The sequence below is a fragment of the Pongo pygmaeus genome, chromosome 10 (genome assembly GCF_028885625.2).
Source record: "Pongo pygmaeus isolate AG05252 chromosome 10, NHGRI_mPonPyg2-v2.0_pri, whole genome shotgun sequence".
Taxonomy (NCBI): domain Eukaryota; kingdom Metazoa; phylum Chordata; class Mammalia; order Primates; family Hominidae; genus Pongo; species Pongo pygmaeus.
This window is the reverse complement of record NC_072383.2, coordinates 8,808,631-8,821,990: the sequence shown is the minus strand read 5'-3', so window position 1 is coordinate 8,821,990 and position 13,360 is coordinate 8,808,631. Positions and strand designations below refer to the sequence as shown.

Here is a 13,360-nt window from a genome sequence, read left to right as displayed (position 1 = left end):
CTGGCCTGCCCCACCAGTACTCTTTATCCCCTTATGCTGCATAGTACTCATTACTACTGAAAAAAAAAGTGTGTGTACACATATACATGTAATTTTTAAAAACTTGAATATTGTTGTCTCTCCACTAGAATATCAGCACTCTTAGGCCAGGTATCATAACTATTGTTTTCATTGCTACATCTCCATCACTTAGAAAAGTGACTGGCATATGTTGGTTGCTCAGTAAATATTTGTTGAATAAATTAGCAAATGGAGAATCTAAGGCAATTGTATAAGTTACTTTAATATTACAAAATAAATCCCAGCTACTTGGGAGGCTGAGGTGGGAGGATCGTTTGAACCCGGGAGGTGGAGATTATAGTGAGCCAAGATAGGGTCACTGAAGTCCAGCCTGGGCAAGAGTGAGACCCTGTCTCAAAAAAAAAAAAAAAAAATCGTATTATAAATTTAGGTATAGCACTATTAACGTCTAATTGGAAGGGATTTCCAAAGTTCTTCAGATATAGTGCTTCTCAAAGTGTGGTCGAGGGACCTCCCCTACTCCAGGGATCCCCGAGATTGCATCAGAGTATCTGAGAGGTCAGAATTATTTTTAGAATGATATTAAGACTTTTTTCCACTCTCATTCTCTCACAAATATACAGGAGATTGTTTCCTTCTGGGGAAAGAGATTTAAAAAAATAAAAAATAAAACAAGTATACAGGAGAGTTATCAGAGGCTACTTTATGTGTAATATTGCAATGGTTTGAACGTAGGAGTAAATAGGAAAATTTCATTCTCTTTGATTAAGCCAGATATTAAAGCAAAAATGCAAAAAAAAGTCACCGTTCTTATTTTTTTGTTTTGGAAAATAGTTATTTTCTTTTTCTCTTTTTTTTTTTTTTTTTTTTTTGAGATGGACTCTCACTCTGTTGCCCAGGCTAGAGTATAGTGGCACAATCTCGGCTCACCGCAACCTCTGCCTGCCAGGTTCAGGTGATTCTTCTGCCTCAGCCTCTCAAGTAGCTGGGACTACCAGCACGCGCCACCATGCCCAGCTAATTTTTGTGTTTTTAGTAGAGACAGACGGAGTTTCACCATATTGGCCAGGCTGGTCTCGAACTCCTGATCTTGTGATCCACCCGCCTCGGCCTCCCAAAGTGCTGGGATTACCTGGCCAGAAAATAGTTATTTTCACAAAAATGTTATTTATATTAAGATGTAGTGAGTTTATTATCATTTTTAAATTAATTAATAAATATTTTAAGAGAAAAATTGTCTCAGTTTTAATTTCTAATATGATAAAGACCAATAGTTAAAACCCACTTCACCGAAAGCTGTTTGAGGTCCTCAGTAAATTAAGAGTATAAAGGGACCCTGAAACGAAGAATTTTTAGAACCACTGTTCTTTTCTATCATTTGGTCACCATAATGAATTAAAGCAAATGACTAATATGAACCAAAAGAAAGCTGGGGTAGCAGGTTTTTTTTTTTTTTTTTTTTTTTTTTTTTGAGACGGAGTCTTGCACCGTTGCTCAGGCTGGAGTGCAGTGGCGAGATCTCGGCTCACTGCAAGCTCCGCCTCCCGGGTTCACGCCATTCTCCTGTCTCAGCCTCCTGAGTAGCTGGGACTATAGGCGCCCATCACCACGCCTGGCTAATTTTTTGTACTTTTAGTACAGACGGGGTTTCACCATGTTAGCCAGGATGGTCTTGATCTCCTGACCTCGTGATCCACCTGTCTCAGCCTCCCAAAGTGCTGGGATTACAGGCGTGAGCCACCGTGCCCGACTGGGTAGCAGTTTTAATACCTGACTAAATGGCATCTAAAGCAAGGGAAAAAAATGTGTGTGTGTGTGGCAGTGGGGGGGTGTAAGAATCTAAGGCAAAAGTATATGATATAAATATACACACATATATAGTAATGGGGAAAGGATAGTATGTACTAATATAAGGAAAATTTAATAAGAAGATACGTTCATAACATATATATCTAATTGTGTAGTCTCAAATATATCAGGAAACAATTGGCAGAAATGTATGGATAAATGGATAAATCAAATATCATAATTAGAGGCTGGGTGCGGTGGCTCACACCTATAACTCCAGCACTTTGGGAGGCCTAGGCAGACAGATCACTTGAGGTCAGAAGTTCAAGACCAGCCTGGCCAACATGGTGAAACGCTGTCTCTACCAAAAAAATACTAAACAAACAAACAAAAACCATCATAATTAGATATTTTAACACATGCTTTTCAGAAATTGTTAAGCAGAAAAATAAGCAGAGTTATCAAACACATGAACAACAGAAATAATGATCTCAGACTTCTAGATCAGAATCCAGACCCAAGAGAAAAGAAATAGATGTTCTTTTGGAGTGCACACTGAACACTTGCAAAAACAGATCATGGATTAGGTCATGGAAGAAACTTCAGCAGATGCCAGGCAATCAGCATCATGAAGACTGTCTTCTCAGACCATAATGCAACAAAATTAGACATCAGGAACAAAAGGATGGCTTTAAAAATTCCATGTGTTTCCCAACAAATTAAGAAATAGTTAGAACTGAATGACAATGAAAACACTGCTTGTCTGAGATTGTGGGATAGGGATGGCATGTACCTAGAGGGACATTTATAGTATAAGTTCATTAAAAAATAAGGAAGACTATATATGCGAATAAGGTCATCCTCTGGTGAAATTGATCAAGAACACAAGGGAGAAGACACACAGAAAAAAGGAAATAACCACAGATACAATGATTAGCACTGGCTTTTAGATCATTAGGCCTGATAACTCAAATTAGAAGCCAACTGGCAGATTTGGCAGGACACACTGAGGAGCAGTTCATTGCAGTCTCAGGCATGGTGTCATGGAAATCAGACTCCCCAGGTTCTGCTCCCACCCTAGACACTGACAGATGGTATGACTTGGACAACCCACTCTCTCTCTCCAGCTCTCAGTCTCCTTATGTCTAAGGAGGGTGGCTCTAAGACTTGAATAAGTCATGTATGAAAGCATCATAAACTTGGCAAAGTTTTAAACAGCAACATCATGATTACAGGGTAGTGCCAGATAAGCTAACCGGAGCTGTCTCAAAAGAAACTATACACAGCTTGGCTGGGTGCGGTGGCTCATGCCTGTAATCCTAAAACTTTGGGAGGCAGAGGTGGGTGGATCACGAGGTCAGGAGATCGAGACCATCGTGGCTAACACGGTGAAACCCTGTCTCTACTAAAAATACAAAAAATTAGCCGGGCGTGGTGGCGGGCGCATGTGGTTCCAGTTACTCGGGAGGCTGAGGCAGGAGAATGGCATGAACCCGGGAGGTGGAGCTTACAGTGAGCTGAGATTGTGCCACTGCACTCCAGCCTGGGTGACAGAGCGAGACTCCATCTCAAAAAAAAAAAAAGAAAAAAAGAAACTATACACGGCTCACACAACATAACAAAACCCTGGCTCCCTGGAAGACAGGAAACACAGTTAGATGATCGGGTTGGTGGGTGGGCAGGGGTTGGAAATGGGTGTTACTAGCAACAGTATCTTTTGATTTGGGATATTCTTGTCTGTTGGTTATATACAATAAGGATAACTTTGCTCCTTGTGTGGAGTGGAATATCATGAAAAGGAGCATTGTAACAATCTTTAGAACAGTTAGTCCTTGAGAACTTCTTGTTTTGTTAAAATGAAAGGTTACATACAATGTCTGATTAACATTAAGTACTATTAACATTATGTTAAAATGATACGAATAGCTATAGAGTAATGAGGGCTTACTCTATACCAGGTACAGTTCTAAATATTTTTATATGTCTTAAATAATTTAGCTTTTTCTATAACTCTAAGAGACAACTATTTTGACCCCTACCCACACACATTTTACAGCTAACTTTCAACAACTTGTCCAGTTACACAGCCAGTGCTAGAACCAAGATCACAGCCCAGGCAGTCTGGCTTCAGAGCTTCTGCTATTAACCACTATAACATACTCTAGAGTTGCAATGTCACTTGTGGCTATTGAGCACTTGAAATGAGGTCAGTCAGAATTGAGATGCGCTGACAGTGTAAAGTACATACCGGATTTCAAAGATGTGGTACAGAAAAAAAAAAAAGAATGTAGATATCTCACTAATACTTCTGTATATTAATTGTATGGTAAAATGGAAATATTTGGGGTGTATAAGCTTGCATAAAATATACCGTTAAACTTAATTTCATCTGTTTCTATACTTTTTAAATGTGTCTACCAGAAATCTTCAAATGTTGTAAATGGCTCACATTGTAGGTCTGTTGGACAGGGCTCCTCTAGAGGCACAATGGGGTATTTTACAGTATACCAGCATGGAGGCAGAACTCATGGCATGGTGTGGACTCACTCCCAGGCCCCTCATCCCCATGTGTGTGACACCGGTATATACAGATGAGAAGGGAAGTCATGAAGATCCATAAGCAATCCAGCTCTCTGATCTAGTTCCTGAATACCTACCTCATCCAAGTAAATGTTAAGTGTGTCAGTGCCAAATTCAACCTTCTTCACCAGGGGTTGCTGGAGAAGCTGAATAAGAGAGGGAGGAAAAAAAAGAGACTAAGAGCCAGAGACTTCCCTATCCCCTGGGGTAGTCTTCCAAAGCTCTGCCATGATCAAGGAAACAATATATACTGTGGAAAAGGTGGGAAAAGGGAACCAAGACTATTACAAGTTGCATGTCATGTATCTGCTACAACCTTGCAGCCCATTTAAATAATCCAATCATGAGTTTGTATGTGTATACATATATACACACACATATATACATATATGCACATATATACATGTATATATACCTACATATGTATACACACATATATATATAATCACATATTGTGTATATGGATGCCATATATATATATGAAAACTACTTTTCTTACAAGTGTACATACATATACATATATATGTATGTATGTATATACATGCTGTGTGTGTGTGTGTGTGTATATACACACACATACCATGATGCCCATTTTACCAGTTTTTTTAATTATAATGTTAGGTCCCCTCACAGCTAGATAAATGAAGAAAACAGAAGTAACTTACTAACTGATTGGTGCCCTCCACGGGACTGAACCCAGATAGCATCTTCACTTCCACAATAGCCATATTGGAAGAGCTACGGCTCCCCACATAACTGAGAGCAGGAAGAAGAAAACACATGTGACCCTATTACTTCAGTGCACTCTGCATCCCCAACACACATACACACATACACACACACGTACACACACACATACACATACACACACACATATACACACATACACAGAAGTACACACACACATACACACACACACGTACACACACACACGCAAGTGTCCCAACTCAGCTCCTATGACCAGGTGCTCTGCCGGCCACCAGCACCCCAGCTTTAATCACCTGGTGTGAATAGTGAGAGTCAAGGATCGAGGTGAAGTTGGTTGCTCACATCTATCTTTTCCTATTTCCACACTAAGACTAAAGGTCGTCATATTTTTAGGAGGGAGAATATTGTATCTCAACACCGTCTGGTAGGAAGAGATAGATAGCCAAATCAGAGTTGGAAAGAACTTTAAAGATTGTACAGTTCACACTACTTTTCTTACAAGTGAGAAAGAGAGAGAGAGAAGGCCTAAGGGGAAGATGCCCTCAGACTCTCCTTCCCAATGTCCACTCATTCTCATGGATCTCTCTTTACCTGCACATAGACACAGCCCTGGCCTGAGGCCTCCAATGTGTACATTCCAGGGACATTGGGCAGAGTCTCCTTCTGAAATACCAATCTGTTGACCGACTGTATGTTGAATGTGCGCTGGAAATTCTCAGTGGATTTTACAACCAGGTTGATCTCCTCAGATGGCCTGTAGGCGGTAGTGGCATATTTGGCAAGAGCTTGGAGAGCAACTACAGTATCCTGAGGGAAACAACAAAACGTATACTTACCATTTTGTGAGCCATTGGAATTAACCTTGAACAACTCTATAACCCACACATCTGGTTGTTGTTAGTTGGCCTGGATGATGCCTTCTCTAAGTATTTAGAGAAGTATACCCACCTCCTCTGGAGAAGCTGACCTAGAAATCATAGTAGCTTGCTTTTTTTTTTTACACGGAGTTTTGCTTTTGTTGCCCAGGCTGGAGTGCAATGGCACGATTTCGGCTCACTGCAATCTCCGCCTCCCGGGTTCAAGTGATTCTCCTCCCTCAGCCTCCCAAGTAGCTGGGATTACAGGCATGTGCCACCACATCTGGCTAATTTTGTATTTTTAGTAGAGACGGGGTTTCTCCATGTTAGTCAGGCTAGTCTGGAACTCCCAACCTCAGGTGGTCCGGCTGCCTTGGCCTCCCAAAATGCTGGGATGACAGGCGTGAGCCACCACACCCAGCCAGTAGCATGCTTTTATAGAAAATCACCAACAACAAGGTACTACCGAACACGCACAGATTACTTGGTTAACCTAATCAATTCATGTTCAGAAATCAACAGCTTCAGAATGAGTTATTGCTAGAAGCAGGTGGATAATTGTTCAGTATATGTTTTACAGCTTCCTTATTTCGGGAGGAAACAGTAGTAACTTGATAGCCCTAGAAATTGCAGTCTATGAAGTCATTTAACTGTGTAATGATCTTCTACATCACAATTGGAAGGAGTATAAGGGACCCTAGGAAAGTCCTTCCCTGCAGGCTGGCTTCTTAGCCATTATACCATGTGACAATCTTTTATTTCTCTGGGAATGAGACAGAAATCCTGTCACTAAGTGAGCATGGTACGGTGACATTTGAACTGTTTCATTCTGAAAACATAATTCATATAAATCACAAGGGGAAAGAAAAATGAATAAAGTGTTCAACAAAATTGTTATATCTCACTCTGTGTTATGAAAGTTTCTATATGCTTGACACTGTGTAAAATATCTATTACAAAAAAAAAAACCCCGTTTCTTCATCTCACAAATGAAAAAGACATTCTTATTTTGACATTATCACTGTCCTACAAAACATGAAGACCGGTTACCCACCCTGGTGACGCCGTGAAGAAGTTCTATCTGTGCAGCTTGACCATCTACAAACAATTTTTGTTTACCCTTTGTGGACTGGAGCCAGGGAGATTTTTTACTGCTTGAACATATGGAGACAATTCAAAGAAAGGGACCTCACCATCAGCTGAAAAACCAGTGTGGGTAATATGTGATATATGACTTCTTCTGATAGCCAAGGATTTTATTGAAAAATGATTCTGACAGATACCTGTCACTGAGAGTTGTAAACATTTCACCCACTGCTTTCCAAAAATATTATTATATATTATAATTATTTAGGACCAAGCAAGAAGAAAGGAGTATTTCCTGATCTTTGGCCAAGAATTTCCCTGAAACAGGGAGGCATAGTACCATATAATTTTTTTAAGTTTGAATTAGATCATTACCATATTTAAACTTAGTGCTTTTAACATTTTTACCAAACATGCAATCTATTAAAAGATGTTCATTCTTTCAGGTCTGATTTACATGTTATATCTTCAGTGAAATTGGCTAATTTCAACAAATCAGAATATAATATTCATAAGAACAAGAAATGTATTTTCTCAGTTATTTCTGTAGCCTTATCAAAGTGACTTGGACCTGCAGAATAAATAATGACTAATCTCTTCATTATAATCTAAAATAATTTTTTATGATTTGAGTTTATCATACAATTCTACCTCTTTTTTTCCCCTACTGCCACACCACTCATTCAATTTCCCAATTTCCCCTTACCCCAACCTAGATAGAGGAAACAGTCTCCTGATCTCTTCAAGTCCAATGCTTCTCCCCTCTAAATTATCTCACACACCAAGTGGCTGATTAATCTTTCTGAAACAAAGTTAAAATTTTTGTTGTTGCTGTTGTGTTGTTGTTGTTGAGACGGAGTTTTAACTCTTGTTGCCCAGGCTGGAGTGTAATGGCACCATCTCAGCTCACCACAACCTCCGCCTCCCAGGTTCAAGTGATTCTCCTGCCTCAGCCTCCCAGGTAGCTGGGATTACAGGCACCCGCCACCATGCCTGGCTAATTTTGTATTTTTAGTAGAGATGGGGTTTCTCCATGTTGGTCAGGCTGGTCTCAAACTCCCGACCTCAGGTGATCCGCCTGCCTCCGCCTCCCAAAGTGCTGGGATTACAGGCATGAGCCGCTGTGCCCAGCCTAAAAAATTTTTGTTGTTTGTTGTTTTTGTTTGCTTTTGTTTATTGTTGTTGTTGACACAGAGTGCTGCTTTGTCACTCAGGCTGGAGTGCAGTGGTGCAATCTCACCTCACCGCAACCTCTGCCTTCTGGGTTCAAGCAATTCTTCTGCCTCAGCCTACTGAGTAGCTCGGACTACAGGAGCATGTCACCACATCCAGCCAATTTTTGTATTTTTAGTAGAGATGGGGTTTTACCATGTTGACCAGGCTGGTCTTGAACTCCTGACCTCCAGTGATCCATCCGCCTCAGGCTGCCAAAGTGTTGGGATTATAGGCGTGAGCCACTGTGTGGGCTAAGACTTTCCTTATCCCTCAAGCTGATATGAGCTTTCTCTCCCTTTTGAAATTCAATATTTTGTATCTTTTGCATGTTTCTTATATTATAAACCAGATCCTCTTTGTAATACATAGACTTTGTCCTCGCTTTTCTTCTAGACTGTACATTTTTTAGAGTACAGACTATATCTTATTAGCTTTCTAATACCTGCAATAGCAGAAGAGGGAGATGTGCCCATGAATCTTGGTGTTATCTTTACAGACCCCATAATGGTCTTCCTAGTTTATTAATATGTACATTTAGCCATAATTATATATATCCTACTTGCATGTAAAACATGGACCTCATGATGTTTCTTTTTTTTTTTTTTTGGAGACAGAGTTTCACTCTTGTCACCCAGGCTGGAGTGCAATGGCATGATCTCAGCTCACTGCAACCTCTGCCTCCTGGGTTCAAGCGATTCTCCTGTCTCAGCCTCCTGAGTAGCTGGGATTACAGGCACCTGCCATCACACCTGGCTAATTTTTGTATTTTTAGTAGAGATGGGGTTTCATCACGTTGGCCAGGCTGGTCTCGAACTCCTGACCTCAGGTGATCCGCCTGCCTCGGCCTCCCAAAGTGCTGCGATGACAGGTGTGAGCCACGACGCCCGGCCCCAACGTTTCACATTCAACAACAAAAAAAAGAAAATTAAATACATCTGGTACTATTAATGTGCTTATATAACCCATTTTATGAATACTTCTATATATTGTTCACAGGCTTTTCCTCTTTCTAAGATCCTGGACTGAGAAGGCAAGGACAATATGTTTTCCTCTATCTCCACACAAGATCTAATTCTACCTGATAAATGGCAGTGGGAGAACAGGCTGTTTACCTGAGTAGAAGAGAAGCCCCCATATGCATTGCGTTGCTTGGACAACCAAGCCACTATGCTAGTGGCCTTGGCTATCTCCTTTTGAGTCAGGCTGGGCTTGGTAAGCTGGGCCAACAACGCATATGCTGTGAGTTCCACATCTACAGCCGCAGGCTCAGACCAAGGGCTGGCATTCGATGATGGAGTAGGTTTCTGGCTCCAGTGAATGGATTCTCCTATGGAAAAAGAAACATAACTAGGATGTCCTTAGAAGGAACTGGCTTTCCCACATTCACTTTGTAAATGCAGCATCTTAGAGCAGAGTAAGCACCAACTGAGAATTAAACAGAGTAGAAAAAAATTTCTTCGATTTAGCTGATTAATTGACCTTGATGCAAATGCAAGGATGCATGTGTGCGCCTGTGTGTAAAGCTAGAAGCATCAATAAATATTCCTGCCTCCAGCAATTACATGAAAACCACCCTTGTTAATTTATCAGTTTTGATGCTCACGGAAATAGGTAAATAGAAGCTTCTTATAAGAATCTCTGTGTTTGGGGGCAATTTTTGTTTGCTTACAGTTTTATGAATTTTTCAGCATTTATTTCATTTAATCAAAGATTTAGGCCAGGTGCGGTGGCTCACACCTGTAATCCAGCACTTTGGGAGGCCGAGGCGGGTGGATCACCTGAGGTCGGGAGTTCGAGACCAGCCTGACCAACATGGAGAAACCCCAACTCTACTAAAAATACAAAATTAGCCAGGTGTGGTGGCACATGCCTGTAATCCCAGCTACTTGGGAGGCTGAGGCGGGAGAATCATTTGAACCCGGGAGGCGGAGGTTGCGGTGAACTGAGATCATGCCAATGCACTCCAGCCTGGGCAACAAAACAAGAGTGAAACCCAGTCTCAAAAAAAAAAAAAAAAAAAAAAAGATTTAACATTTGAAGTAGAATAAAAATGGCAGAGTATATGTAAGAATTCTGAGAAACCATGAAGACATGCTAATGAGGCCAACTATATGAAACATGCTTAGAAGGCAGTGCAATAGAATGAGACCAAAAGAAACCTCTGTGACAGCCAAGATGACAGATAATGGATAACTTGAAGAAAAAATAAAATAACAAATGAGAGGACTGTAAGTTAGAAGACTAATTAAACAGAATTTTAGAGATAATAAGTAACCATAGAAGGGCAATCTAATTGGAAGAACGTAACAGGAAACATGTGAGCTTGCAATACAAGATAATGGAAAAGAGATCATCACAATAATTCAATATACGGTGGAACAGGTGTATTTAACCCATTGTCTCAGACACACATTTCATGACTGGAGTTGCTTAGACACAAGAGAAAAAGCTACCTGACCCCCTGTGAGAGGACAGTTCAGCCATGACGCGCATATAAATGAAGGCTGAGACTGCACTTCTGCCTGGAAGAATAATTTTAAATACACAGCCAGATAAATGAAATGCATTAATATTTTATTTACAAGATCTGTCATACTTCAAATAGTATTCTAAATATATTTAAAGTGGTCCAGGCCAGGTGCAATGGCTCACGCTTGTAATTCAGCACTTTGGGAGGCCAAGAGGGGCGGATCACTCGAGGTCAGGATTCTGAGACCAGCCTGGCCAACATGGTGAAACCCCCTCTCTACTAAAAGTACAAAAATTAGCCAGTGTGGTGGCAGGCACCTCTAATCCCAGCTACTTGGGAGGCTGAGGCAGGAGAACTGCTTGAACCCGGGAGGCAGAGGTTGCAGTGAGCCAAGATTGCATCACTGCACTCCAGCCTGGGCGATACAGCAAGACACCATCTCAAAAAAATAAAAAGTAAAATAAAAATTAAAAAAAATATTTAAAGTGGTCCTACATCAAAGAGCTTTCAAAGATCTCCAAAAGGGTGACTCCACAATGCCAATATATTTTCTGACTAGTTTCTTCAATGTAGTTTCTCTTCACATTAAAAGTATAAAAATGTGGCCAGGTGTGGTGGCTCATACCTGTAATCCCAGCACTTTGGGAGGTCGAAGCGGGTGGATCACCTGAGGTCAAGAATTCGAGACCAGCCTGGTCAACATGGCAAAACCCCTTCTCTACTAAAAATACAAAAATTAGCTGGGCATGATGGCACACGCCTGTAATCCCATCTACTCGGGAGGCTGAGGCAGGAGAGTTGCTTGAACCTGGGAGGCAGAGGTTGCAGTGAGCTGAGATCTTGCCATTGTACTCCAGCCTGGGCAACAAGAGAGAAACTCGGGTGCGGTGGCTCACACCTGTAATCCCAGCACTTTGGGAGGCCAAGGTGGGCAGATCACGAGGTCAGGAGATCGAGATCATCCTGGCTAACATGGTGAAACCCTGTCTCTACTAAAAATACAAAAAATTAGCTGGGTGTGGTGGCGGGCGCCTGTAGTCCCAGCTACTCGGGAGGCTGAGGCAGGAGAATGGCGTGAACCCGGTAGGCGGAGCTTGCAGTGAGCAGAGATCGCGCCACTGCACTCCAGCCTGGGCGACAGAGCGAGACTCCGTCTCAAAAAAAAAAAAGAAAAAAAAAAGTATAAAAATGCCCTTTGAGCACTGCGTGTGTTTCTCACAAACCTCCTAACAATAATTTTATGACTTAATAACTGTTACTAAAATGAATCCTAGAGTACATGTGTGGGAGAGAGGTTACTAGGGAGATTATAGATAACTCACAGCTTATGTTCACAATTTCAAAGAACTCTTAACAGGACCAACATACCTGAGATGATAGCCTGTTGATCTAACTGTTTAAGGAGAAAGTTTCTGATGTCCATTTCCCCAGCCAGGGAGAAAATGTAAGCCAACAGGGCCTGTGTGTAGAGGTTGGTGGTGGAGGTGGCCGAATTCTTGAGACACTGTAGACCCTGACTCACCATTGGGTCCTAAAAAGTGAAGATGAAGACCATAACCTATAAGGCATTCCTTAAAAAATGGGAAGTAATCAGGAAATCATCTTATCCTTCTTGACCTTAAAAGGGTGACTAGGGACAAAGGTGAGTGAATGTCTCTAGGAATAGGCATGAGAAGGAGGGTATCAAGAGGAGGAGCCGGGAGAACTTACATCTATTTCCATTCCCATCTCCAGCAATGCAGCTGTGACATATGCAGTCAAGGAGACCTCATCATCAACACCACCCTAGAGGCAAACAGGGAGACAGTGAGTCAGGGCAGCAGGCATCAGCTGCAAGAATTATGTGCAGATTGCAAAACAGCCTCCCCTCTGAATAGATGAATTATTTTTAAAAAGAAAAAAAAAAAAGAAAGAAAGCTCTTCTTTCCACAGGCTTTCTGCAGCTCCAAGCCTCCAGGACACACAAAGAGGGAACAGGCTGGACTTCAGTAACTGCGCAGCCTTAAACAGCCTGCAGGAGGCAGCATGTGGACTTCAGCTGAGTGGGTGTTTAAGAAACCCAAGAGAAGGAGTTAGGAAGGATAAGAGGTTTAAAGAAGGGAGGAATAAGGAGAGAATCTGCCGCATCACCGCATCTGAGCCTCCTCACATGCAGCTCCCCTCAACCAGCACAATGCCCAGCCCTTCTCCAGTGGAGATGAGGTGAGACCTTCCCTGCTTATCGCCTTTCCCAGAAATAGCTAAGCAAATTTTTTAAAATATCTACTCAAATTATTATCCTCCTTCTATAAATAAGAAAACAAACACTTAACAGGATTAAATAGCTTGTGGTCAGGCACAGTGGTTTATGCCTATTATCCCAGCTTGAGGCCAAGTCGGTGGGGAGGATCACTTGAGCTCAGGAGTTTGAGGCCAGCCTGGGCAACACGGTAAAACCCCATCTCTACAAAACCTACAAAAATTAGCCAGGTGTGGTGGCACATGCCTGTATTCCCAGCTGCTCAGAAGGCTGAGGATCACTTGAACCCAGGAGGTAAAGGTTGCAGTGAGCTGGGATTGCGCAACTACACTCCAGCCTGTACAACAGAGTGAGAGACTCTTGTCTCAAGAAAAAAAAAAAAAAGGAAAGAAGGAA

The 13,360-nt window shown here is 41.6% G+C and overlaps 1 protein-coding gene across 1 annotated transcript in view; it reads right to left on the bottom strand.

The window, feature by feature from the left end:
• The window catches only part of A2ML1 (alpha-2-macroglobulin like 1), a 53,421-nt gene that overhangs the window by 3,107 nt on the left and 36,954 nt on the right, over positions 1–13,360 (bottom strand). The window contains exons 27-33 of the mRNA XM_054442298.1: positions 12,436–12,510; positions 12,094–12,256; positions 9,368–9,582; positions 5,689–5,904; positions 5,391–5,518; positions 5,055–5,145; positions 4,467–4,535 (exon numbers count right to left, since the gene is read on the bottom strand). Of these exons, the coding sequence (XP_054298273.1) occupies positions 4,467–4,535; positions 5,055–5,145; positions 5,391–5,518; positions 5,689–5,904; positions 9,368–9,582; positions 12,094–12,256; positions 12,436–12,510 (957 nt within the window). The remainder of the gene's footprint in view (positions 1–4,466; positions 4,536–5,054; positions 5,146–5,390; positions 5,519–5,688; positions 5,905–9,367; positions 9,583–12,093; positions 12,257–12,435; positions 12,511–13,360) is intronic.